Below are 27928 nucleotides of genomic sequence, written 5' to 3'. Positions count from 1 at the left end.
AAATCTACGCGGGCGAAGCCGCGGGGATCAGCTAGTTAAGTATAAATGTAAATAGTTATTCAAAATTCATTGTATATTTTATCTGAATTTATTATCATACCTTTATACATTTTTGTTCAGCCTGAGGCAAATTTTGTCCATCTCGTTTGAGCAGTTCAGCGTAGCGTAGGTATAGTCTGCGAAGGTTGAGATAGCAATCGAGGTAAGAGGTAGGGGATGACCCGCACACCCTCACGTCACCCGCGCTCGCCCGCACCGGGTTAGCACGCTGGGCTGTGCGAGTGTGCGGGGCGTTCCCTCCCTGATAGCCATCACGACCTGTCGCGTACATTTTGACGACTTCCCTGGCGCAGTGGTAAGCGCTGTGGTCTTAGAAGCGGGAGGCCCCAGTTTCGGAATTTAGAATTTCTCGTTTTGCAAACATCTGCCTGCAAAACGGTCTGGTCTGGCTGGGGGGCTACGGCCGTGGCTAGTTACCACCGGCAAAGTCGTGATGCCAAGCGATTTAGGGTTCCGGTACGATGCTGCGTAGAAACCTTATACCCCTATACCCCTTCCAAGCTATAAAATAAATAAATAAAACTTCGTATCGGATTTTTATCGTTTTTCACCTAGTCTGAAAAGTTCTACTAGTTGACATTGACACAAGGAAAAAAAATAATAATCATTATCATCATCATCAACAACCCATCGCCGGTGGACAGAATGAGAAGGGTTTGGTTATAGTCTACCACGCTGGCCAAGTGCGGATTGACTTCAAACACTTTTGAGACCATTATGGTGAACTCTCAGGTGTGCAGGATTCTACACGATGTTTTTCTTCACTATTAAAGCAAGTAATATTTTCATTGCCTGAAACGCACATATCTACCTAACTCTGAAAAGTTAGAGATTCTGGCACAGGATCGAACCCCGAGACATTCCGAATAGAATAAATTTATTTATCAACTATACCTAAATCAACAACAAATAATATTGAATAGACAAAATATTAGACAACTGGTGACAGAAGGGCTGGCTCATTTTTTGCGCAGCGGATCAGCCTGGCTGTCCAGCGCGGAAATGCAGCCAGTATTCTTGGCACCATTCCACGCGGTCATGATTTATATAGTAATTAGATAAGGCTAGCTTTAAGTTTTATTGTATTAAAAAAAAAAAAAAAAATATTAGATAACCAAAGACATTCATTTATCTGTGTACCAAAATCAGTCAAAACGTAGTTTTTATAAGGTGTCCCAAAGAAAACTATGTTGCGCCTGGTGACCCTATTAACAAAGTTTTGACCGCCATACATTACGTGTTTAAACCCAACCAACGGATCCTTCCACGAAAGAAAAAAGGTAATGTATTACAGACTCCGATCCAGTTCATCTATGCATGGAATGTCCGGAGTGCTCAAATATACTCGAGCAGTTCGGAACCTTTTACGAAATGTCTCGTATGCAATTTAATTTTGAGAAGTGCATTGTCCGTTATACACGTCATTTGTAAAGAGAGGTGTCATAAAACCGGCAATGTATGTGTTAAGTGGACAATTTGCATTGGTAAGGTTGTTTCTAGGCGTAGAATGGTTTACGTAGAAATGAATTATTGCAATGTGGCCCCAATTCAAAGTGCTGTACCCAACCGCAGGGCGCAGCTCGATTCATGGTAAATAACCTTACAGTTGCGTTTGTTAATCAGATATTCTTGGAAATAATGGACAAATTAAAAGCTTTGGTCGACCTTGGAGTTGGAGCACTGCGAAAGATGCAGTAAACCAAGGATTTTAAGATAATAATATTTTATTTCTTTTTTAAGCTGTGAAAGCTTTCAAAGCTGTGAAGGCTATCACAGCTTACAAAGGTTTTTTAAGCTTTTGTAAGCTGTGATAGCCTAGTGGTTAGGACGTCCGCCTTCTAATCGGAGGTCGGGTGTTCGATCCCGGGCACGCACCTCTAACTTTTCTAACTTAAGGCGCAATGATTATTCTTTTAAAACCTATAAATAATAAACTTTATGATAATATTATACTTAGGTATCTACAAACCTTTATATCTTCCTATTTACCAACCTATACGTACCAGTTCGTCTATTACATACTAGCTGATGCCCGCGACTTCGTACGCGTTGATTTAGGTTTTTAAATATCCTGTGGGAATTCCTAAATTTTCCGGGATAAAAAGTAGCCTAATCCTCGGATTGCAAGCTACCTCTGGTCTGTAGGTACCAAATTTCGTCAAAATCGGTTGAACGGTTGAGCCGTGAAAAGCTAGCAGACAGACAGACACACTTTCGCATTTATAATATTAGTATGGATTTGTCTTGACCCGTTGATACAGGTATACGTACCTTCAAGTGCAGTCATCAAGTGTAGTCTAAGGAAAATCCTGTCAATTTTTTTTTTTTTATAAAAATAATATTAGCCATATTAAATGACTAATATTCCCCTTTCCTCTCCAATGAAGCGTCAGGCTTGTGCTAGGAGTAGGTACGACAATAGTGCAACGGGCGGGGTTTGAACCGTCGACCTTTCGGTTTTCAGTCCACTCCTATATCGGTTGAGCTATTGAGGCTCTAAACGGGCAGAACCTTGACGTCAGGCTTTAGGGGCCGGTCTACTACCAGTTACCACACATTATGTAAGCAGGTACAATTATCTACTATAATATATCTATTACTTAACACTTAACAGAGTTATAATTATTTTATGGAACATTTGTAGATAACAAACCTACCTGCTTAGTATTCCGTCAACATGCGGGCTCGTCGCGTGTTACTATACTCTATCATTGAGTTTGACCATGGAGCAACAAATCTCATGCGCAACCTAAACCTCATACATAGTAAATTGTTGGGCTCGTAGATCTGTCATGTAGTATGGAGATGTCACTTTCCCATTTAATTTAATAAATACATACCCTTTATCAACCTTACGTTTCCACAATAAAAAAAGACCATTGTTATAAAACAAAGTCCGTTTTGTTACATGACACATAGTCGGGTCCTGCGTATCTTTTGTTTAGGTACGCGACAGGTCGAGATGGCAATCGGAGTATGATGCGGGGGGAAGCCCCGCACACCTAGGTACACGTCACCCGCGCTCGCACGGACCGGGTAGCGCGGGGGTTGTGCGGGTATGCGACCTGTCGAGGATTATAGTGTATATTCGTCTAGTCTAGTTTAACAATCACTACCCAATATTATTTCAATGCCAATGGCGTGCACAGGGTTTGAAGCCAGGGTAGGCATTAGTTAGGTGAGAACCGGTTTACTGGCAGGTCATAATGAAAAATAGGCAATGAGGCCGATTCTCTTGTACACAATGGGGCCGATTCTCTAGTACACAATCTCTAAACTAAACTAAATTAACAGGTCTAAATCTAGTGCTTTCCTTTTCCGCAAGCAACATTATGAAAGGGATAGCAATAGATTTAGACGTGATATTTTAGTTTAGTTTAGAGATTGTGTACAAAGGAATTAGCCACAATATCTTAACTAAACTAAATTAACAGGCCTAAATCTAGTGCTATCCTTTTCCGCAAGCAACATTATGAAAGGGATAGCAATAGATTTAGACGTGCCATTTTAGTATAGTTTAGAGATTGTGTACAACGGAATTAGCCACATTGAGCTATTACAACTGGGGTAAGCAGTGCATTTATGCCTCTATGACCAGCACGCCACTGTTCAATGCGAAAGAGTTGGTTTGTCCTTCAATAATCGCACCGCGCCGCGCCGGAGCACCAGATCGACGTGATTTTTACATGAGTGGGTAAAGTTAACGACCAGGCTAACTTCTTGTCCCGGAAAATCAGAGTTTTCATGGGACTTTTAAACCTAAATCCACGCGGAGTAAGTCGCTGGCGTCGGCTAGAGTTAAAGTGATTGGACTGTTTATTAAACACTTTGAGGTCACACTTTGAATCAATTTTGCAGTATACTGCTGCTCTAGTAAAGACAGCTCTCTGGTCTAGATCGGAAACTATGCATTTTCTAGGTCACAGATTTGTCCGATTACCCGAGTGTCGGCGTGGAAATGCCCGGAAACGAGGGGATTCCTTCGCTCCGCTTTCCTCGGGAAAGCCTTCACTTAGGACTGAAGGGACTGTGAGTAGGTAGTATGACGAGTTTTAGTGCTTATTTTATTACTAACCTACCATAAACTACCCACTTAAGCGGTTAAAATTGTAGAAAATAGTTTAATGTGTCTATTCTTTTTTTTTATAACAAAAATGGCGAGCAAACGAGCAGGCGGGTCACCTGTACCTGTAGTACAAGATTTTACGTCTCACCAAACCAAACCAAATTCGAGAGTCGAAATACTTCCGCGTTACAGTAAACTGGATCTTAATTGCCTTGTTTTAAAGCTCAAGTTTGTCTACACTTCTACAGCCAGCGCTCCAAGCGGAAACATTGCGAAATTAAAATCAGTGGCATTGAATATTTGACTTCAATTAAAGGCTGTTTAGGTCCATTTTACTGTAACGCGGAAGTATTTCGACTCTCGAATTTGGTTTCGTTTGGTGAGACGTAAAATCTTGTACTCCGGGTACTGATGTCAAGTAATTACCGGCGCCCATGAACTTTTGCAGTACCAGAGGAACCACCAATGCGTTGCCGGCCTTTAAGGAATTTGTTGGTCGTATAACCCCATGTTGTAATCTAGTGATACTGTGGTAACACCGCCGAAGGGAGTTGACTCAAAGTTTTCATGTGCGTGGAAGAAATGATCTGACACAACGGGCCTTCGTAGTGCAGACACCCAGGTGGTGAGGGTGAAATTGTTTGCGGTGGCGTGCGGTGCGGTTGTGGAAAAAGGAGGGTGGAATGATACGTCTAGCGTTCGTAACTGGTAGCGACATCTAGTCTGATATTTGGGAATTGTTGTGTTGCTGTGTGTTGCCCTCTAGATGCGCATGCGCACTGCGCAAGTGCTTCTAGCAAGTTTAAGCTGAGTGTACAACGCCATCTCGTATGTCTATTTGGAAGTAGCTACAAACACCTACTGCTTCGCTAAGGTGTTTGCATCGCATCCGTTGCTCCGTCGCGCCAAATACGAAGGATACAAAATACAAATAAAAGAAATTTAAAATAAAAATCTTTAATATTCTAGAAAAAATATCTTCGAAGTAGGTACCTACATGAATTAATTGTTAGGTACTAAGTACATTGTTCTGTGTAGCACTCATTATATAATTTTACTTACTTAGGTATAATAGTTAAGATCAAATAGCAGAAGCATGACCGTATATTGCCTATTACGTAGCTGGTCTTGGGTGCTTAGTATAAGATTTTATCACACCAACGTTGATAAAATTCGAGTGTCGAAATACAATATCGTCAGAGTAAAATTGACCCTAAACATCCTTCAGTACCACCGGTTTTAATTTCAGCAGTTTTCCGCTTGGAGCACTGATTGTAGACGTATAGACGAACTTTAACTTTAATATATTTTTGCTTTGACGTTGAAATGTTTCGACGCTCGAGTTATATTTTGTAATCTCATACAAAGCGTGTGCTTGCCTTACTTGTACTAAGCTGGTATTAAGTGTGTGTTTTCATGTGTAAATACTCCCTTAGCAACTAATTATGGTTAAGGGTGAACACCTCGTAGTCGCGCACGGTGAAGTTGTAGTCGTGCGCGAGCGAGGCGGGCGCGGCCGCGTCGCCGTACGAGTGCAGGTTGCTGTAGCTGTCGCTGTTGGCGTTGCAGTTGTGCGAGAGCAGCAGGTCTGCGCCCGCGCCGAATATCGGACCGCAACTGGACACAAGAGACGAAGCTTGCTGTTATTTATTGCGAATGTCGTGGTCACAAAAAAAGTGCTGTAAAATTATTGCAAAATAGATTGTTGGGGCAAGTTCGAGTTCTTCCCCAACTTGACAAATGAGTTTAGGGGTTTTAGTCACTGGGTTTTGGGGAATCTTATTAGTGGACTGTATAGGTTTTGATAAGGCTTCGAGAGCTCCCTGCTTCCTCTTGCTAGACAATCTCTCCCCATGAACCTGCAGACACCTCTAAATAGATAATACCACCTACCTTTGAAAGTCTGCAGCTTTCCGTGTGTGATCTCCCTAGGTCCGCCTTTCGTAGCACTGTCCGTCCCACGACGGGCAGTTCGACACCAAACTTGCACAATGTTAACGATGAATGGTCGAATTTATAGTAGTCGCGGCGATGCGGCCATGTTTGTGGTTTTGGCATACGAGCGGCGTGCGTGCTTCGCGCCGATTTGAGACACACTGGCGCCTGGCGGTCGTTGCGTGCGCTGGCGCCACGATCGTTTGATCCGCAAAGATGCGCGGAATGGTTAGGCGGTAAAAATCTACTTTGAAGATACCTACATTTTCATGAGGTTTGAAATTATCCACAAAGCAGGGAACATTTCCGAACATAGATGATAGTGGCTTTAGGTTTTTAAAAATCCAGTAGGAACTTCATATTTTTCCGGGATAAAAAGTAACCGATGTCCTTCTCCGGGATATGAAAGCTAACTTTATACCAAATTTCATCAAAATCGGTTAAAAGGTTGGGCCCTGGAAAGCTAGCAGACACTATATGTATGTATATGGATATGGCATGGCAGTCTTCTTTGGCATTAGATGGTGCTATACAAAACGACACACCGGCCGTGGGCAGCATGATGTCTATGGTGGAAGGTCACTCACTCGGGATGGTAGCAGAGCGCGAAGGCCTTCTTGACGAGCGCGTGTCGCTGCGGCGTGTCCGTGAGCGCGAACAGGAACGCGCGCTCCGCGGACACGTAGCCGCCCGCGCCGCCGCCCGCCCACGCCGCCGAGCAGAAGCCGCCGATCACGGCGCCGCGGGACAGCTACAACACGGCAAATTAGTTAACAATAAGAGAGAGTGGAAGGCCTGCGCGGAGTAGCCGTGCGTCGACGCGCGGAACACGAGGCGCCAAGATTGTACATATTTACCGACCTGCACGAGCAGCAACACGGGTGCGATGCCGTCGCAGTGCGAGTGGAAGGCCTGCGCGGAGTAGCCGTGCGTCGACGCGCGGAACACGAGGCGCCAAGATTGTACATATTTACCGACCTGCACGAGCAGCAACACGGGTGCGATGCCGTCGCAGTGCGAGTGGAAGGCCTGCGCGGAGTAGCCGTGCGTCGACGCGCGGAACACGAGGCGCCAAGATTGTACATATTTACCGACCTGCACGAGCAGCAACACGGGTGCGATGCCGTCGCAGTGCGAGTGGAAGGCCTGCGCGGAGTAGCCGTGCGTCGACGCGCGGAACACGAGGCGCCAAGATTGTACATATTTACCGACCTGCACGAGCAGCAACACGGGTGCGATGCCGTCGCAGTGCGAGTGGAAGGCCTGCGCGGAGTAGCCGTGCGTCGACGCGCGGAACACGAGGCGCCAAGATTGTACATATTTACCGACCTGCACGAGCAGCAACACGGGTGCGATGCCGTCGCAGTGCGAGTGGAAGGCCTGCGCGGAGTAGCCGTGCGTCGACGCGCGGAACACGAGGCGCCAAGATTGTACATATTTACCGACCTGCACGAGCAGCAACACGGGTGCGATGCCGTCGCAGTGCGAGTGGAAGGCCTGCGCGGAGTAGCCGTGCGTCGACGCGCGGAACACGAGGCGCCAAGATTGTACATATTTACCGACCTGCACGAGCAGCAACACGGGTGCGATGCCGTCGCAGTGCGAGTGGAAGGCCTGCGCGGAGTAGCCGTGCGTCGACGCGCGGAACACGAGGCGCCAAGATTGTACATATTTACCGACCTGCACGAGCAGCAACACGGGTGCGATGCCGTCGCAGTGCGAGTGGAAGGCCTGCGCGGAGTAGCCGTGCGTCGACGCGCGGAACACGAGGCGCCAAGATTGCTTTGGAGTACCGCACCTACAAATGCTTTTATAGTTCAGCTCGTAGATAACTATCACCATCTATCTAAGTATAGAAGGAAAACTGACTGACTGATCTATCAAAGCACAGCTCTCAAACTACTGGACGGATCGGGCTGAAATTTGGCATGCAGATAGCTATTATGACGCAGACGTCCGCTAAGAAAGGACTGAAATAGTCTAGTCATGTCACTATCAGATAAAGTATGCCATCTTAAAAATAAAAAAATAAAAAAAACTTTGTGAAAGTAGAGAACAGTAAACCCTCACCAGCTGTTGAGGAGGGACTGAAAGGCGCTCTTGTCTTGCTGCAGGATCACGGAGCCGGTGAACATATTCACCGCTAACCTGAAAATAAAAACAATGTAGGTATTAAGATTGTCGACATTATGTTAAATTCGAATAGAAGGTAGACGTAGACACTGACAGTTGGCCTTGTCCACAAGTTCAAAGTCGCTCAGCCTGCTATGAAGCGAGCTATGTTGGGTGTCTCTGAAGGAGAAAATCCGTAACGAGGAAATCCATCGAAGAACCAAGAACAAGTGACTGACATATTTCAATGAATAAGGGGATAGATAAACTACGAAAAAATCACAAAATATATAAGATCGATAAATGCAATAAGAACGCATTTAAATTTAGTTTTTCCCGTGGAAAACAAAATCACGACAGCTTATGAATCTAAACAAAATGACGGCTAGCATTTACGCGAAAATGCTAGCCGCCATTTTGTTTAGATTCATAAGCTGTCGTGACGTCACACGGGTTGGTAATTGAAATTAGCATGCACAGTATGTGTATGCATGTTGTGTATATGTGCGTGTGTGTGTAAATATTGAAATTAGCAAAGAGAAGCTTAAACCCTGACATCGTTCATACCGTGGCTGTGTCCGCTTGTCCGGCTCGGGGCGCGGCGCGGCGTGCAGTGCGGCTCGGCGGTAGCGCTCCAGCGACAGCTCCATGGGCACCGCCCCCGTGGGCTCCACCTCCTCCGCAAACACTGCACTGTCTGTAATGTATGCAACTATCGTTAATTTCTGCACCCGTATAGGGTAAGCGTCTTAACAGCTTCTGAGACGGTCAAGCAAGTAGATTTTTGCTTGAGTCAAGCATTTTAACCGTTTATAAAGTTTGTTCGATGCTTGAGTCAAGCGTTTACGTGTTTGACGCGTGATTGCTGCAATTTTATATTTTTGCTTGACGCGACGTTCGGAGTGTTCGATGTATGACAAAAGTACCGTTTGCTTGATCAAGTAGCTTGACGGGCGCATCAAGCAAAACAAAACTACGTGCTTGACCGTCTCGGAACCTCTTTCAGGTATGGCACATGGGTAAGTTACCAATGAGCAGCAAGCGCACATGCTGCATCAGCGGCGCCAGATGGTGGCACACGCGCGCGCGCTCCTCCTCCGTCCAGTGCGCGGTGGGCTGCGTCACGCCCGCGCGCTGCTTGGCCCACGCCAGCGCGCAGCGCCACACCTCCTCCTCTTCTAGGCTGAGCTGGAGGAAAAGTGGAAAATGGTCCCAGTTCATTTATCAAATTTACTGCTGTAGTTGCATTGGAAGAAACATTAAGAAGACAAATAGAATATATTGTATTACATCATGAAACGAGATATTTTTAAAATGCAATCAGTATTCTTTTGAACAAGTAATAGTAACTTACCATGTTTGTTAAATGTAAATAGAGCAAATTCAAGTATGGAGCAGAAAGTAATGTACATCAGCTTTTAGAATGATATTTCGGATTTGCAGAGCGGTGTCTCTGTCACTCGTACCTATATGACGTTTTGACAGTCTCAACAACAGGGACAGCGCTCTACAAATCTGCTATCTGCTTCTAAAGGTTGACTTATATTACTTTCGCCCGCGTACTGTACCTAACTAATTGGACTATCCATTTAACCAATTTTGATGAAAGGTACAGACTACAGAGGTAGCTTACATCCTAGGGATGTACACAAGCTAATTTTCCAAAAAATGAAAGAGTTCCCATGGAAATAAAGCTAAGGCTCATCAATTTGACCAATTATTATATTTGGTATAATCTCATATTATATTTGGAGATAGCTTGTATTCCTTGTTCCTTGGGAGACCAACATTAAATGTAAATATTCTTCTTTAATAAATAAATAAATACAAATACTAACAAAGTCCGAGGATATCAGCTTGATCAGAGCTTCCTTGGGCAGGTTGAGGAAGGCGTTGGTCTTGATGCAGTCGGCAGCATTGTCTCCGACGAAGGAGATGCAGCGCTCCATGAACGATGATGCACTCTTACCACCTGCAATGTATTGTGAACTTTTGAAGTGTTGTGGAACACCCAACAGAAGCAAAGTTTTGTATATGCTGCCCGTTTCATTTGTACTGACTCTGTTCTACTCATTCATATCAACCAATAGATGTCCATTGTTGGGCTTAGGTCTCTTGGAGAGACTTCCACTCATCAAGCTCATGCACTGCCTGAATTCAGCGGCTTCCTGTGACTCGTTTGATGTCTACTTAGTGGGGATCTCTTAATGATGTTTTTTTGGTGCAAGGCCGCCATTCTACACAAAAATTGCTTAGTTAGGGAGATGGATGTAGACCACTTTTAACTTGAAAAGATTTACTCCGGGGCAAAATAATTGGAGCAAATAACATCAATTATTCTAAAGAAAGTAATAAATAAAGTTGATATTCTAGTTTTATCTCACCTTTTATTAGTTGTAGAGCTGCTTTACTGTAATATACACTTCACTGAGCAAAAAACCAATGGAATGCATTTTTATTATGTTCAACAAAAAATACAACAATCCAGAGTTACTCATAGTAATCTTTTGAGTACTTAGCTAAGACTTATAATATGACTTGATAGTTGACTATTTTTCTAGCTTTCTATAAAATTCTTAAAAGGTTGAGCTGCTGTATGCAAGTTTCAAAATATATAACTATTGATTTCATGAGAACATGATTCTGATTTAGCTACAGGTGTTATTTTTTACAGTGATTATAATGAATATGGTTGTTTGTTGTTTGGGCAAGCAGATAGAGTGAAATAGGTAGTTTTGAGGTTAGAAAAATAAAAGCCAATTTGTAGATCTTAAGTTTAATGAAAAATTGATCTACTTGATCAACGGTGAATAGATTCACAAACCACAAACAATGACGATACACTTAACAGCTAGGAATGTTCAGCGCTTTAACCTAAACTTTACACTGTCGTTGCATTTGGGTTGACATTTTGGATGAGTGTGATATTGTCTCCTTTCATCATAATTCGTCCTATCTGCTTGCGGGCTTTTGTTTTCATATGCACTTCCTCGGCCTCGTCTAGCACAATGTTCATGTATTCGTCGAATCCTACAATGTGGCCCTCGATCCTCAAGTTCACATTTTCGTACAGCCAAATTTGTACACGACTCCTGTTCTGCAAATATCTGAAGATGAGGTTGATGGGCTGCACCATCACCTTTTGCACTTTCGGTGGGCCTTTGTAAGCCATTTTTAAGTTTTATTTCTTGCACGAAAACTTATAAATTCACTAAAACAAAAGGCCGCGAAGCCGGCGTCGCTTTTTCCGTCAAAAGCTCAAAAGGAATGCCATAGACAAACAAAACGAATGCGGATAACAATATGGTGGACAAGTAACAGATCAAAAAATTAACCGCGCCATAGATAACTTGGACTATTGAGTTTTTATTGAAATGGTTTTGGGACTATTGAGTTTTTATTGAAATGATAGCAAATAAATTATGTCCTGCGAATCGGACAGATTGGTTAGTGTAGCGGCTATTTTACACTGCTTTTACAAAAGATACTTAAAAAAAAAATCGTCTTATGCTCTTTCAGTACATAGTATAACATTCTTTTTTCAGTCATAATTATAACAAATATATACCTGACTATATTATATCAGAGGTAAATTAAAAATCTTGTATTTAACTGTTTTTAAATTCAAGGACAAAAAGTGTGCGATGGCCGGGAATCGAACCCGGATCAACTGCTTGGAAGGCAACTATGCTGACCATTACACCACCATCGCCGATGAAAGCGTTGCTGAAATTATAGTTAAGGTTTATTTAGGTAAAAATACCTGGTCTATCTTGAATTTCCATTGCAGCAGCAAGTAATGTGCATGCGCTTTCCACGCTCAATGTAGAAGTCACATGATCTTCGCAAGCGGCGCGAAGATCTTCTACTCCCAAATCTGCGGCTAGTGTCATCATTTCGAACACCCCTGAGTCATGGAGTAGAAGCTGTGAAACAAATACTTGATTATTTGAAGTTCAAATTATTTTTGTAAAGAAAATCAGGTTTCACATTTTTGTAGCTATTTAACGACAGACGGCGCCGCTATATACCACTAGTACTAGATTCAACTATTCGACACTAGATGGCACTGATAAACTATATCAGTTTTTTTTCTACTTCTTTATTTTTATTGAATGTTGAACTAAACTTAATAATTACCTTTCCTGTGTAAACGTATTGTATAAAAAGCCTGAAAGTTTCCGGCTGAACATGTGGCATACGTATTGGTGTGGGTTGGGTGCCAGCAGATGGCGTTATGGTGCATCCTGGGATCCGACAAACTTCGCCGCGTTTCGTGTTTTGAAAACTTTTGCACCTGATAAAACAAAAAATGATGAATAACATTACATAGGTACTTTACATACATCTGTAACATTATTATTAATTAACGTTAGATACGTTTTATATATAAAAAAATACGGCGGATTGCCTTCCTATTGGCCACAGAGTACATTGCTATTGGACTATGAAAGTGACGGAATAGAGAGTAGCGCTTATTTGCGCACACACTTTTGCAGATTTTCTAATTAAGTATGATGATTACGAATTTTGTTAAGAACCGTTTAGCGCAATGGTGGGAATTACACAAGATTAGCAAGTTGATCAACGTTCGCTATCAGTAGCTGACATAATTAATGATTCGGAAGCTGGCTGATTAATGACATGGAGGCGTGTTGGTCGGGAGGTTAATTGATTGCCCGGACCTATGCCGCGATCCATTAGTCTTGTCTTTCTTGTCTTCTATAGGATTAAGGAAGGTGCCTCGACTCCCAAAAGCAAGATTCTAAAAGGTAAAAGCTTTTTGATCGCAAGTAAATCTGACTACCGATAGGTGAAGGAAAACATCGTGAGGAAATCTGCATGGCCGAAAGTTTTCCAAAATGTTCTCAAAATGTGTGTGAAGTCTGCCCATAGTCTGCCAATCGGCACTGGGCCAGCGTAGCAGACCATAGTCTTAATAATCTTAATACTTACTTCTCATAGAGGCGAACCGTGCTCAGAAGAAGGTTGACGATGGATTGATCATGATGATGAAGATTGTGATATTCGCAAAACATAATATAGTAATTAGAGAAGGCTAGCTTTAAGTTTTATTGTAATATTTAAAATTAAAAAAAAACTGTACACTAAAATATCAATAAATCAGAAGCATCTATTCTCAACTTCTATAAGTAAAACTTATAAAAAAAATAAAGGAAAATAATTATTATAAAACGCGTCAAAAACTTTTCTCCAGGCGTACCGGCGCGTTCAAACTTTTCTACTTATCTTCAATTTATTCCGAGCTCAAACTCTTGTGCTGAAACATTATCGGTGTTGCATTGTCCCACAGTGGTCTGTGTCGCACAAGAAGGCAATATCTGCATTAAATAATCTTTATTATCTCAATTCTCAATTATCACCTAAGTATATTCGTACCTACTTCCTAAAAGGATTTATACGTGTCAAGACTGTCAAGTAAAATGTTGATGAAACTTTAACAGAGGATATTCTCCGTTACTCGCTCCATACATATTACATACGATCGAGTTATGTCCGTTAGTAAGGAAACCGGCCTGCCTGAGAGTTCTCCATAATGTTTTTACAGCTGTGTGAAGTCTGTCAATCTGCATTTGACCTACGTGGTAGACTATGGGCAAACCCTTTTCATTCTGAGAAGAGACCCGCCCTCAGTAGTGAGCCGGCGATAGATTGATGATGATGATGTTTTGAAAATTAGGCTGAGTGAACCTACGTAATTGCTTATCACGAAGTTGTATTTAGCCGAAACAGAATTATTATTATGTGGAAGTGAAAAGTTTGGGAAATTAATCATGTTGAGGCGGAGAGTGCCTCGTTCACGTCGCGACTCGCGACTCGCGAGGCGTGTTGCGGTTTCCGTGTAGTGAACATTGTGTGCGTTGCATGTACCAGCATATTGAATTCAGTACAACCAGTGGCGTGCAACTCATAGAGGCATAAAAGCGCTGCTTACCCAAGAAATAGTTAACTCGGTTGAAATTGCTCAATGCTCATTATTATTTGACTTGCTTACCTAACTACTGCTTACCCTGGCTTTAAACCCTATGCACGCCACTGAGTACAACCCGTCGGAAATATCTGCCTGGCTTAGTGACGTCATGTAACGCGCTTGAGTTGGCAACGGTACTGGATAGGCGAAAATAGGCAAGCTGCGGGAAAGTGCGAGGGGAAACGCAATCCAGCGAGGTGCGGAGATATTTCTGATGGGTTGTAGGTACCTACGCGGGAGAAAATATTGTAGGTACATTGACCTTGAGTGAGATTTCGGCTTTGTAGAGCGTGGTCTCTGTCACTCATACCTTTCTGACGTTTTGTCGGTCTCAACGACAGAGTCAACGCTCTACGAAACTGCTATCTCTCTCAAAAGGTCGATGTACAGTATTTTCTTATTATTTGATTCCCTATTGGATTTAAAGTAGAATAAGGAATTCTGCTTTTCATTCCAAGTATCCATTCCAGTAGCTGACGTTGAAAGAAAAAGAAAGAAAGACGTTTATTAATACAAACGTTAATTACGTTAAAACGTTAAAACGTTTGTTAATATTAACGTTGGCTGCTCGCACACTTTAAAATGCAAAAGTGTGTTTGTTTGCTGGTTTGTTCTTCAATCACGCCGCAACGGAGTAACGGATCGACGTGATTTTTTGCATGGATATAGTTAAAGACCTGGAGAGTGACATAGGCTACTATCCCGGACATAGGTTATTATCCCGGAAAATTAAAGAGTTCCCACGGGATTTTTAAAAGACTAAATCCACGCGAACGAAGTCACGGGCATCAGCTAGTTGTCAGTAAACAAGTTGTTCCAGGTTGTTTGTTTGTAACAAGCAGCCATGCTGTATGTTGCGTCGTCCGCGTCGGTCCAGTTGCATTGTATTTGTTGCAACTTTTCCCATTCATCGCGACGATTGTGCAACTTGCTCTGTTAACCGACACACGCTACAAGCGTGTTAACTCATGGTACCTATTTCATTTTAATCAGAACGAGAGTGTGAAAATTATATAACTGTCATACTACATACTTAGTACTACCAATCTAGGTATTTGGACCATTTTTTGTGCAAAGCATGCACAATATTTTGGCATTTTGATGGTACCTAATATATTCCGATGTCTAGTAAACCCATGTAAAAAATCATGTCGATCCGTTGCTCCGTTGCGACTTGATTAAAGGACAAACCAACAAACCAATCACTACCCATATTGTAAATGCGAAAGTGTGTTTGTTGGTTTGCCCTTCAATCACGTTGCAACGGTGCAACGGATTGACGTGATTTTTTGCATGGGTATAGATAAAGACCTGCAGATTTTAGAAACCTAAATCCCCACGGACGAAGTCGCCGGCATCAGCTAGTAAACCAATAAACCAACAAACAAACACACTTTCGCATTTATAATATGGATAGCGATGACAGCAATTATAAACTAAAACAAAAACCATTCAAAACTCTTGCAAAAGATTTGAATCATTATTTTCAGTTCATTTACATAAATATTTGTTGATAAGCCCAAAGAAACCGCAATTTGCATGCCGCAGGCCCGCGGCATGCGCCGCCTGCTTCCAAAATGTATTTAAACTCACTTCAAAGTCTTTAAAAACCGTTGCATGCTGAAAACTGAACACAATTTAATGTTGCCTACAATTACTGTAGAGTTTCAAAAAGTTTTTTGACTCCTGAAACAATAACTTCACTGTAATGGACATTATGTAAGAACGCTGGAAGAGATAGTATATCAACTCTCCAAGTACAATTTCGGGATCATTTGGAAAGTAAGGCCATATTATTATTAGCCTCCAAAAAGCTTGGGGTGCTCAACAGAGCAAAGCGGTACTTCGCGCCCGAACACAGGCTCCTTCTCTATAAAGCGCAAGTCCGCCCACATATGGAGGCTCGCACCTTTGAGTCGGAGCACCCCAGTACCAACTCCTTCCGTTTGATCGGCTCCAAAGGCGGGCTGTTCGACTTGTGGACGATCCCAAACTAATCGGCTCGTTGGAAAGCCTGGAGCACCGCAGAGACGTAAGCTCTCTTTGCGTGTTCTATCGCCTCTATAGTGGAGAGTGCTCTGAAGAGTTAGTTGTTTGATCTCATTCCACCCTTCTTTTTCTACAACCGCACCGCACGCCACCGCAAACAATTCCACCCTTGCACTTCGATCACCCGTTGTGACTTGTGCCAGATCCTTTGTTCCACGCCCATGCAAACTGTGGAATCAACTCCCTTCAGCGGTGTTCCCATTACAACATGGGGTTATTCAAGGGGCGGACTAACAAATTCCTGAAAGGCAGGCAACGCATTGGTGGTTCCTCTGGTACTCCAAATGTTTAAGGGCGGTAATCACTTAACATCAGGTGGCCCGACTGCTCGTTGGCTCGCATTAATCTTAAAAAAATTATGTACAGCTGACAGACTGACGGACAGCGTAGGCTAAGTAATAGGTCCCGTTGATACCCTTTGTGTACGAAATCCTAGAAAATGTCTTCTCGTCGTAAATTCCGTATTGTTCAGCTATTTGAAAAGGGTATGTGGAAAGTCAGAGGCGAATGGCGAGCGACTCACTGCAATAAAGATGTACCTAAGTAAGGTGGTTTCATCTCCCGAGAGCAAATAAAGAGATCCAGACCGCAATATCGGTGTCCGTGTCAACCCACGTCACGTTTCCAGACGACATCGTTCGCACTATTCATACAATTGCTTTTCCTATATGAAATCTGGTTTCAGAAACAAATATTTTACTCTCATCTCTTCATATAAAGTACTCCAAAATGTTGTTTTCTTAATCCCGTCATTATCAATCGACAGTTCAAATGTTATTTATCATAAAATTCGAAATTAGTATAAATCAAAGATTGATAAATCATGATAATATTTACAGAGTAATTATCGCCACTACCTACCCATATTACAAATGCGTAAGTTTCTTTGTTGGTTTGTTGAAAATTCTTTCCCCAGTAGAAAGCTGCATTATATCTAAGTGGCATATGATATATTTTATTATCAGAAAATTAGAAATCCAGGTTGTAGCAATATAAGTGGTTAGATATTAATATTTTCACGTCGACGACGCACATTGAAGCGGCTACAGGCTTCACTGAAGTGGCTCGATTGTCGGCAACCGCAAGTTGTATCGCGTGCTCTTGACGTCTCATTAGCTAACTGAACGTCGTCTTATTATATTTATTACAACTTTTATTGTACGCATTCTTAACCTACCATCATCATCATCATCAACCGATAGATGTCCACACTGGATATATATATGTCTCTTTTTTTTTTTTTTTAACTTAAAGCTAGCCTTATCTAATTACTATATAAATCATGACCGCGTGGAATGGTGCCAAGAATACTGGCTGCATTTCCGCGCTGGACAGCCAGGCTGATCCGTTGCGCAAAAAATGAGCCAGCCCTTCTTATGTCTCTTGTAGGTTTTGTACTTACTTCCACACGCCACGATCTTGCACTGCCTGAATCCCTGCGAGTCATCCGTCCACCTAGTGGAGGGTCTTCAAACGCTGCGCCTTCCGGTGCGAGGTCGTTATTCCAGCATCTTGAAACCCCAACGTAGGTTTTTAAAAATCTCTTGGCAATACTTTGATTTTCCGGGATTTTTCATCCCGGAATATCATGGAGTTGTCAAAGTGCCTATGCCACTCACGGTCTTTACCTAACTATATATATCCATGCAAAAAGGCACTGTAAATAGTGTTGATTAGACAACAGCGCTGTAATTTGCACCAACTGCGCTGAATGGGGCGAATTAGAATATTGCCAACTTCGTGGCTGTAGATTACCCCCTTCGTGCTCTACTTGCAGACACTGAATTACCTAAAGACAAAATTACTAGCAAGGGACGAGGGAAAATTATAGTGGGTACAATATCTAGAATATAACAAAAGAATACCTTAGTGTTTATCTAATTAACAAAATCCAAGGAGCCAAAAGCTTAATTTTCTACAATAAATCAGACAAACTTTTATGGCGCAATATGTACCTCCCGCCCTCCCACTGCTAAACACGCAGGAAAATTCATTAGGCGTCAGGTTGCGCTTTTCTGCGCAAACGAATTTTGCCGATGCAACTTATAAAAGTAGTAGGTATCTAAGGTAAGAACTGTAATCTGTAGTTCGTACAAAATAAGAACTCACGCGCCATTCTAGGTCTAGGTATGTGTAGTTGTCATGTCAAAAGTACGATTCACCTTTGTAATAAGGACTAAAAACGTACTTTTGACATGACAATTGACATAAGAAGTTAAAATGGCACGTGAGAACTTAAAATTTATGCATTATACTATGAGTTTGAGTTTGAATAGGCCATTAATAACAGCACAAAATCTATTAATCGGGAAACAATTTCCAAACACAAACATGGCGGTTTGAGCATCAGCAGCGGAGTCTGAGGACAGTTGATTAATGCGGTGCCGTCAGACGACGCCGCAGACGCGCGACGCGGCGCGGTTGTCGCGATAATGCAGATTGCGTCGCGTCCGTGTCGCGTCATCAATCATGGCCGCCGAACCCGCACGCCCGCATTAGTATCGACTAATTAATTATGTTTAGCTTCCTTGAGCGATCAACGATCTGTTAGATACGTATCTAAGTATCTAAACTGTTCTAAATTAATTATTATTATTTTTAGAGTTCCGTACCTCAAAAGGAAAAACGGAACCTTAATATGAGCACTTTGTTGTCTGTCTGTCAAGAAACCTACAGGGTACCTACTACCCGTTGACTTAGCAGTTAGGTAGGTAGATCTTATAGGAGACATAAGGGGAAAAATGTCAAAACCGTGAATTTAGGGTAACATCACACAAAAATAATTAAATTGTGGTCATGAACTGGTAGTCATGAATTAGTATTTTCAATTTTCGGAGTAAGATAACTATATCAAGTGGGGTATCATATGAAAGGGCTTTACCTGCGCATTCTAAAACAGATTTATTTTTATTTTTATTAACCGACTTCAAAAAAAGGAGGAGGTTCTCAATTCGTCGGAATCTTTTTTTTTTTTTTTTTTTTTTTTTTTTATTTTTTATGTATGTTCCCCGATAACTCGAAAACGCCTAGACCGATTTTAAAAATTATTTTTTTGTTTGAAAGGGTATACTTCAAAGTTGGTCCCATTTCAATTTGGTGAAGATCTGATGAACATCTTCGAAGATAGATACTGGAACTCCTCAACGGATAAGAGTAAATTGCTCGCGATCAGTGTAATAGCTTAGTAAACAGTAGACTTTTAACCAGTCATAGCATTATTCCATGGGGCCACTAAAAATTGTGAAATAAAAATTTTTTACAAAAAAAATAAAAACCGACTTCGTTACACAAACACTAAAAATTGAAAAATAATTTAATTTATTACCGAATATATTATGTATACAAGAGTTAATATAGTTCCATAATAATATTTTTTGGGGTCGGTGCCAATGAGGTGCCATTGTGGAGTCCCATAAAAATATGAAGTCTAGACGATTCGCGCAGCTAAAGCTAATTGGCACCGGCACCAAAAAGTATTATTATGGAACTATATTAACTCTTGTATACATAATATATTCGGTAATAAATTAAATTATTTTTCAATTTTTAGTGTTTGTGTAACGAAGTCGGTTTTTATTTTTTTTGTAAAAAATTTTTATGCGTCATAGTTTTTGAATTATCGTGCAAAATGACGAAAAATACGACTGTAGTACGGAACCCTCGTTGCGCGAGCCTGACTCGCACTTGGCCGGTTTTTTGAATTATTTTTATTTTTATTCAGATAAAAGTTAGCCCTTGACTGCAATTCACCTGGTGGTAAGTGATGATGCGATCTAAGATGGATGCGGGCTAACCTGGAAGGGATGTGGCAGTTTTTATTAAACCCATAACCCCTCCCTTGGTTTCTTTTCACGGCATCATACCGGAACGCTAAATCGCTTGCCGGTACGGCTTTGCCGGTAGCCACGGCCGAGGCCTCCCCCCAATCCAGACCAGAAATTCGGAAATTATTAAATTCCAAACTCCTGCCGGGAATCGAACCCGGGACCTCCCACTAACAAGAACATAGCGCTTACGTCACACTGCACCGGGGAGGTCGTCAAAATGAAATGTCGTCATAATGAGAAATAAGAATATATTTTGCCACTTAATTTGAGGAATGGAGGTTTTATCAGCTAAATACACGGACTACCCGCAAATTGCATTATAAGATAGCTTGCCGTGCCGCGTCTCCGTGCGGGTGTCGTCTGCGTCATCAATCATAGCGCCCCCTGTTGCTGTCACGCTGATACAAATTACCCACGTTTAGCATCCCGGTTATTACCGGTTAAGGCGAGTCACCGAGGCGGGCAGCGCAGCTTTGAAGTAAACCGCTTGGCAACGTTCAAATTCTGTGTTTCAAACGTTAAATTTGAATTTAATAAATTATAGAAGTCCTGTTGAAAACCAAAATTTAGCAGGTTCTCTGTAGTACTTAAAGACAAATATTTCTATATAAAAATTATTTGCCAAGTCAGAAATTTTAGTATTAAATAATTCGTTTTAGACTTTTATTTCGGCTTATTTCAAGATTTTATTTGATCGAGTGAAGTACTTCCTATTGTGTATCAAAGTAGCACATTCTTTAGAAAATGTCTTTAGATATATTGTATATTTTTAGCAAGGCCATTATTTAATAGTAAATACCTAAAACATTTGATCTAGCAAACCAGTTTTTTCCGCTTAGCCTCGGTGACTCGCCTTAACTATAATACCAGAACGCTAGCAAAAACGAACACAGGTGATACTACTGATGATAACTGATATGATAACACCAAAAAAAGACGCGAAAAAATCTTTAAAAATCCTACATTTTGTAAAAGTTCACGATATATTGCAAATAAAAATCTGACCGATGTTGTAATCTAGTGGCAAACACCGCTGAAGAGGGTTGATACCACAGTTTGCATGTGCGTGGAAAGAAGGATCTGGCACAACGGGTGGTCGAAGTGCACCAGGCACCCAGGTGGGGCAGGTGGTGATGGTGAAATAGCGTGTGGTGGCGCGCGATGCGGTTGTAGAAAAAGCCTCGAAGAATGAGGTCAAATAACTCTTCAGAGCACTCCTCATTAGAAAGGCGATAGAACACACAAAGCGAACTTACGTCACTGCGGTGTTCCAGACTGCCTTTTTATGCGTATAGTCTGTACCTAATTCTATTTGTTTCATCTACAGCCCTTTGTTAGTCGATTGTGTCTCAATCATTATGAATGTAGATTCAATAAGCTCTCAGTCTGCGCAATTTTCAGCCGATCCAAAGAGATCCGCCGATCCCGCTCCTGATTATGTAGTAATTAGCAACTTCATAATTCGGCCTGTAATCCGCCAGTATGAGGATTATTCCAGACTTAATTACAGACAGGGGGGGACCGGGGAGGGGGTGATTGATGGTAGCGCGATGTATTCAAGTCGCTTTACGAATTTATAACTCCATTTACAAGTTTAGAAACAGAATTTCGTAATTACTGAAATTCAGACTCATGGAACATGCATAAGCTGTGATAGCCTAGTGGTTAGGACGTCCGCCTTTAAACCGAAGGTGGCCGTTCGATCCCGGACACGCACCTCTAACTTTTCGGAGTTATGTGCGTTTTAAGTAATTAACTATCACTTGCTTTAACGGTGAAGGAAAACATCGTGGGGAAACCTGCATGCCTGAGAGTTCTCCATAATGTTTTCAAAGGTGAGTGAGGTCTGCCAATCCGCACTTGGCGAACGTGGTAGACTATGGTCAAAACCATTCTCACTCTGAGAGGGGACCCGTGCTCCGTAGTGAGCCGGCGACGGGTTGATCATGATGGAACTTTGCAACTTTGTACGCAGCGGAAATAAGTCAGTATAGCCGCTCTCTCTGCTAGGATCCCATACAACCAAATGACAGAGCCAAAAATCTCGGTGGCTATGTTAACCATTTTGAGTCACCAACTAATCACAAACATGTTTTCAAAAAACATTCGAAATTCAATTCGGAAAAATAGTTTCGTTTGATATACCTAAGCTACCGTTTATCTCAGACAATCAAAGAGTGCCCACGGGGTTTTATAAACCTTGACTCACGCGTTCGGTCAACACAAGTCGCGGGCATCAACTACAACTAGTACCTACGTATAATATTATAATATCACTTGCGTCGCCGCTTTTTATGTATCCAGAGTCCTTAAGAGCGGTTACGCAATCATCCGATCCGAATACGTGAAAATACGGATATAAAAATTTGGACCGAACTCGAATATCGATCTCTGGTCCAAATCCAAGCTATTCAGTGGACATCTTTGACATAATGATCTACCGTCATAATATGTCCGATTTGAATCCGAGGCATATTCGAGCTATTCTCACGGATGACGGCGGTTACGCACTCATCCGATTCGAGTCCGTGAAAATATGTTCCTCTTTCTTTTGTATGGGAGCTTATGACATAATATGTCGTAGATAATCGCTGGTATTCTCACGGATGACGGAGAGATATCGGATGACGGAAGTCAGATGTAGTGCGTAAACTACCATACAAATAGTTCTATGACTACTTCGAAACGTATTTGCAGTTTGCACGTATAAGAGCGTAACAACCCTAAGAGTTACTTAAGCCATAAAAACCTTAACAATGAAAATAACTGCAATAAATCACCAAGAGTAAAAAAATACATTAACAAAGGCCACAAAAATCCGCCAAGTAGGTACCTACCTAACTCGTATCGTATATCACATGTACACAAAAGTGTGAGGGAAATGTACGGTGAAACTTATTACTTGGGTGAAAGTAAAAGCTAGTTATTTTGCCAATATTCACAATATTCTCTAAGAGCCCTCGCCCACGGCGACTTTTTGTAGCGATGCTGTCGCGCGTTTACTAAACGCACGCCAGCATCACTACTAACGCGTGTTAGTCGCATTTGCAACGTGCTACTGCATCGCGACTGTATCGATGCAAACGCGCGACTTTGTCGGATGACATCGGGGGAAGAACGGAGGGAGGGTGGCGCGTGAATAGAGAACCGAGCATCAGTGCAACATTTTTTCTCGTTTGCATCGACACAGAAGCGTGACAATATCGCGTTTGCATCGCGACTGAATCTGAGACCGTGGGCGAGGGCACACAGCTAGCGACCGCTTCGCGACCGTATCGATGCGGACGCGCGACAGCATCGCTACTGTATCGCTACAAAAAGTCGCCGTGGGCAAGGGCTCAAATACGAAGTTATGCCTATGAGATCTCAGAGACTAGAGGTGTCATAGGCAAACTAGAAACCCTAAGGAAAGGCAAAGACTTTCCTCGAGATTTTTAAAAAACCTACATCCACGGTCGCGGACGAAGTAGGTATACCTATATAGTATACTAGCTTATGCTTGCGACTTCGTCCGCGTGTACTACATAAATTTCAAACCCCTATTTCACCCCCTTAGGGGTTGACTTTTAAAAAATTCTTTCTTAGCGGATGCCTACGTTATAATAACTATCTGCATGCCAAATTTCAGCCCGATCCGTCCAGTAGTTTGAGCTGTGCGTTGATAGATCAGTCAGTCAGTCAGTCAGTCACCTTTTCCTTTTATATATTTTAGTATATAGGTACCTAAGCACAGAAGATATAATAGTACCCTTATAAGTAATATCATCTAGTTATCTGTAACTCAGTGGTCATGTCCAAGTTTCGGCATAGCTTTAGTGGTATCCCGTACCTAAGCAGACAAAAGTTATAAGTCGATTTTCGGCTTTTTATTGAAATCGGAACACATGATTCGGGACAGGGCGGGCGGGCGGGCGGGCGGGCGTCCTTTTTTATGTAAATGTAATAAAACTTCCAGCAGTTCATGCGGGCTGATTTCTTGTTTTCGTTAGTACCTATTCGTAATCGTAGGTTACTTCTGACTATTATGTTGTTCAATCTAAGAAGGTTGAAAAAGGGTTGATATAATAATAATATGACGCGAGAGTCCAGAGGTATGGAAACGTTTTCAACTTTTCTAAAAATTTCGCTGTTAACGCCATCTAGTGGTGAGAGGCTAATAACGATAGTTATATAAAATTATACAAGATGGCGCTACTAGGCATGTTTGTAGAAATTTTAATTATCCACTCAAGTTGTACATTAATTTTTAATTCGATACAGTTACGTCGTACTTTATTAGTAGATTAGAGTATTAATAATGTGCTTTTCATTTACATAATATTATCTTATCAATTATAAGTGTAGCAACTAACTACCTACTACACTAAGAATAAATTTGTTAATTTCAATATTATATTCATATCCCGTATGGTCTAGTGGCTAGGATACCTGGCTTTCACCCAGGAGGCTCGGGTTCGATTCCCGGTACGGGAAACTCTTTTTGCGTTTTTACCTTGCAAATAATATTATTTTGTGAGCGTAGACTTTTTCTTCTGCCGTGCCAAGGATGAACACTATGTCAGCCGAATCTTGGTCTTCGGAAAGTCTTTGCAGATCACGTAAAAGTCCGGGCAAACCCGCGCGCTCTACCGATGCGGCACTACAACAATTATTACTGACTCTATTTGCCATTTCGACTAATTTTAAATCTTCACCGAACTTCACGTACCTATTAATATTGTAGTTTTTAACACGAAAAAGATTTAACTTTGAATTTCTCTAATTTTATTTTAAATCCCGAGAGTTTACCAAAAATGACTCAAATCACTTCACTATTTATTCAGAAAAACAAAATATCTCATATAAAAAGATAAAATACTAAAATAAACACAAATTATGCCAAACTGAGAAAGAACATAGTTGCCTACTTTAGTCACATTAAATTTACTGTTTCTAAGTCTCTCGCGAACATTTAACTAAGCTTTTATTCATAATTCATTTAAAGTCTATGAAGAAACTAAGTTAAAGTTATCAACATAACCTCAAAAAAACTTAACTTATCCTAAGCTTCGTTCAAAACTTCAATATCCTACAACGTTTTCCAACTATTAACTGTGTTTTCGATATTCTATGGGGATTATTTCCACTGTGTCAAGTCCATAAGCTTGTGTTTTAAGTTTGAGTACGGTCGTAAAGGTTTGAAACTGGTTTATGTTTTGCTCAGGTAAATGCTTGAATCATGAATATTGTTGTCTTTGTCTTTAAAGTGGCTGTAGGATATATTAGACATTTTTGCTTCATTGTGCAACTGCCTCCGTGGCGCAATTGGCTAGCGCGTTCGGCTGTTAACCGAAAGGTTGGTGGTTCGAGCCCACCCGGGGGCGTCAAATTTTTTTGTATTTTTTTACCACACAAAGGGGCTTTTATTATTAAAAAAAACTTACTTCTATTAATTAAATTTTACAATCTTATTTATGTTGCTGATGAAGACATGTCCAGAAATCGTAACTCTTGATCTAGCGCAAGTCTAGCGCGCACCACGGTGCGGCGAGTTGCGGGGCGTTTTAAAATCCGTTTTGAATTTAAATTTATGAAAATCCGGTGCGGAATTAATTCCGCAGTGCGCGCGCTTCTATGCAGTTCTTTAGTTGCGGGAAGGAAGGAGTTGCGGGGAGGAGGGAAGAAGGAGGAGTGGGGAGGAGGACGGAAACCGTGGTGCTCTTAATTATAATTTCGGATCATGATATTTTGTATGAGTATCTCAACTTACCAGCCAAAATCCATACTACTTATCCATATTTCCATACTAATCTGTCTAGTCTACTAGTCTGTCTGCTAGCTTTTCACGGCCCATCTGTTAAACCGATTTTGACGAAATTTGGTACAGAGATAGCTTGCATCCCGGGGAAGGACAATCAAAGAGTTGGGATTTGAAAAAAAACCTAAATCCACCCGGACGAAGTCGCGGGCATCATCTAGTAATTAATAAGTAGTGTTTTTGGTGACTCATCGACAGATTAAAGAACAGGATTGTTTATTCATTACGGCCGTAAGAAAAAACGTCGATTTTCATCAAAGTTAAAAGAATAGTTCTGACTTAGGTACTTCATTTGTTTCCTTATTCAAATATTTCGTATTGTTATAGTAAAGATAGGTAGATAGATTATATCTAGATGGAGTAAGTGCCTACTTACGATAGAGGGGAGTTCAGCATTTTCAGCATGTCGTATGCAGTTTGACAGCGGTTGAGCTCGCGTGCCCCGCGCATGCTGACGGCTCGCAATTTCCGAACTGTCACTCATGGGTACATCCTCTCCCAACTAGGCTTATGAGCTTCCCGTAGGAAATGAGTACGTACCCTTTATATCTTGAATACCATACATGTCTAACAAGCTATGATAGGACGTCAGCCTATTCAAAGGCCCGGGGCTCGATCAATTTATGACATTAAATATCACTAGCTTGATTGATTATAGGTTTTCTTTTTCTACGGGAGTGAGGTGGAAAAATTTTCAAGCAACGAAGGACTGCAAGCGGCTATCTTGAAAATAGCTTAATATTTTGAAGTCAACGATTCTGTCTAGTTTAAGGGTGCCTATCCACTGAAGCGGAGCGGAGCGGAGATGTATTGAGCAGACCAATCAGATTGTCGGTAAATAACGTGATATTATTATTCCGTCATCTGATAAAACTCATTGGTCAATTATGCACATCTCCGCTCCACTTTAGTGGACAGGCACCTTTATAAAGGGATAAAGATGGTAAGGCACTTAAACTTAATTCACAAAATAAAGGCTAATTATTAATTAGGTTATTCATAAATAGTAACACTTTCATTTCGTTTACGAATTCATAGTTAGGCCAGCTGCAGCGCAGCGAGCAGAGGGTGATTCGCTAACTTAACTTAGTAACTTTAGAGATCAACACTGTCAACATTGAATGATAGTCACTGAGCTCATTTGACATTCATTTTTAATCCATTAAAGGTTTTCTACGAAATTTTATTTCAGTTTGTACTCAGTGAAGTAGCAATGTAGAACTATCCAGTATAAGTTTGATGGCTATCATTTAGTGTTGACCACTGAGTTAGCGAACCACCCCGCAGGTCGTTATGGGACCTCCCACCTACAGTTTTGACTTTTGCACTTTATAAAACGGCAAAATATTGCACATTGCAATATATGTATGTATACCCAACCTATATTCCGTGAAACCAATAAAGTTCTATGTAGCATGCGCTGTTGCCCTCGCGTTCATATTTTCACTCGGATGGACCCATATTTTGGAGGAATAAACCCATTTCTTGGCTAAAATATAGAACGAAATATACGTCGAAAAACCAATCTAATTCAACCTATACCAGTACCTAGATAAAAATAAAAATGGCAGTCAGTGAGGACTGCTGAAGTGAAAATTTAAAACTATGCAATAACAGTGGTTCTTTTTCACCCTAGTAGGTAAAAAATTTAAATTTCATAATTTGTAAGTTAAAACCTTTATCATTAGTTTTGTTTTTCGTCATCTGAATTGTTAAACTTAAAAGAAATTATGTGTATAGACTGATTGATTGTGATTTAATTTGGGTAGGTATATAGCTAGGGTATGGCACAATCTCATAGAGATTCAAATATCCTTTAAAAATGTAAGTAATCTATTGACACTCCGAGCACTATTATTAACATGTCGGTGACGTGACCTTTAAAATTTTACACATCCCAAGATCTAACATAACGCACCTAAGATGTTTTCACTTTCAAAAACCCTAAAGCCGCTAAGTGCAGTTTAGCTCACATATAACTAATTCTTCAGCAATAGCTCTATTTATTCCTCTTTTTATCACCCGAATTATCTCCCGACTTACGATAACAAGTGACCGATACCAAGATTCAAGTCTGCAAAAGATAAACT

At 41.4% G+C, this 27928-nt stretch overlaps 1 protein-coding gene and 3 non-coding genes across 6 annotated transcripts; 2 read left to right on the top strand and 2 right to left on the bottom strand.

The window, feature by feature from the left end:
- Positions 1–5110: 5110 nt before the first annotated feature.
- On the bottom strand, positions 5111–24833 carry LOC117988295 (uncharacterized). Of its 3 annotated transcripts, none has more exons than XM_069503094.1 (10): positions 24534–24833; positions 12314–12470; positions 11937–12099; positions 10012–10145; positions 9202–9361; positions 8741–8870; positions 8132–8209; positions 6923–7859; positions 6649–6812; positions 5111–5743 (listed from the first exon to the last, which is right to left on the bottom strand). In XM_069503094.1, the coding sequence occupies exons 1-10, from the start codon at positions 24710–24712 to the stop codon at positions 5566–5568; spliced, it is 2280 nt and encodes a 759-aa protein (XP_069359195.1). In that variant the 5' UTR covers positions 24713–24833; the 3' UTR covers positions 5111–5565. The 3 variants fall into 3 exon arrangements, with proteins under 3 accessions (XP_069359195.1, XP_069359196.1, XP_069359197.1); XM_069503095.1 differs by having other exon boundaries at positions 24750–24808; XM_069503096.1 differs by lacking the exons at positions 11937–12099; positions 12314–12470; positions 24534–24833 and adding an exon at positions 10558–11058.
- Positions 11814–11885, bottom strand: TRNAG-UCC (transfer RNA glycine (anticodon UCC)). The gene has a single exon. It is a non-coding gene; the product is annotated as a tRNA-Gly (tRNA).
- Positions 24443–24514, top strand: TRNAE-UUC (transfer RNA glutamic acid (anticodon UUC)). Its single transcript has one exon. It is a non-coding gene; the product is annotated as a tRNA-Glu (tRNA).
- Positions 24834–25330: 497 nt separating the features above from the next.
- Positions 25331–25404, top strand: TRNAN-GUU (transfer RNA asparagine (anticodon GUU)). The gene has a single exon. It is a non-coding gene; the product is annotated as a tRNA-Asn (tRNA).
- The last annotated feature ends 2524 nt before the right edge of the window (positions 25405–27928 follow it).

Source organism: Maniola hyperantus, chromosome 14, assembly GCF_902806685.2.
Source record: "Maniola hyperantus chromosome 14, iAphHyp1.2, whole genome shotgun sequence".
NCBI classification, from domain to species: Eukaryota; Metazoa; Arthropoda; class Insecta; order Lepidoptera; family Nymphalidae; genus Maniola; species Maniola hyperantus.
The sequence above is the reverse complement of the archived record's forward strand: the minus strand, read 5'-3'. Positions and strand labels throughout refer to the sequence as shown.

Coding starts and splice junctions, on each gene's coding strand:
- LOC117988295 (XM_069503094.1), bottom strand. CDS start 24,712: ATGGCAAATAGAGTCAGTAATAATTGTTGTAGTGCCGCATCGGTAGAG. Junction 12,471..24,533: donor AAAATAATATTATTTGCAAG/GTAAAAACGCAA, acceptor TTGTTTTATCAG/GTGCAAAAGTTTTCAAAACA. Junction 5,744..6,648: donor GCGCTCTGCTACCATCCCGA/GTGAGTGACCTT, acceptor TCTTGTGTCCAG/TTGCGGTCCGATATTCGGCG.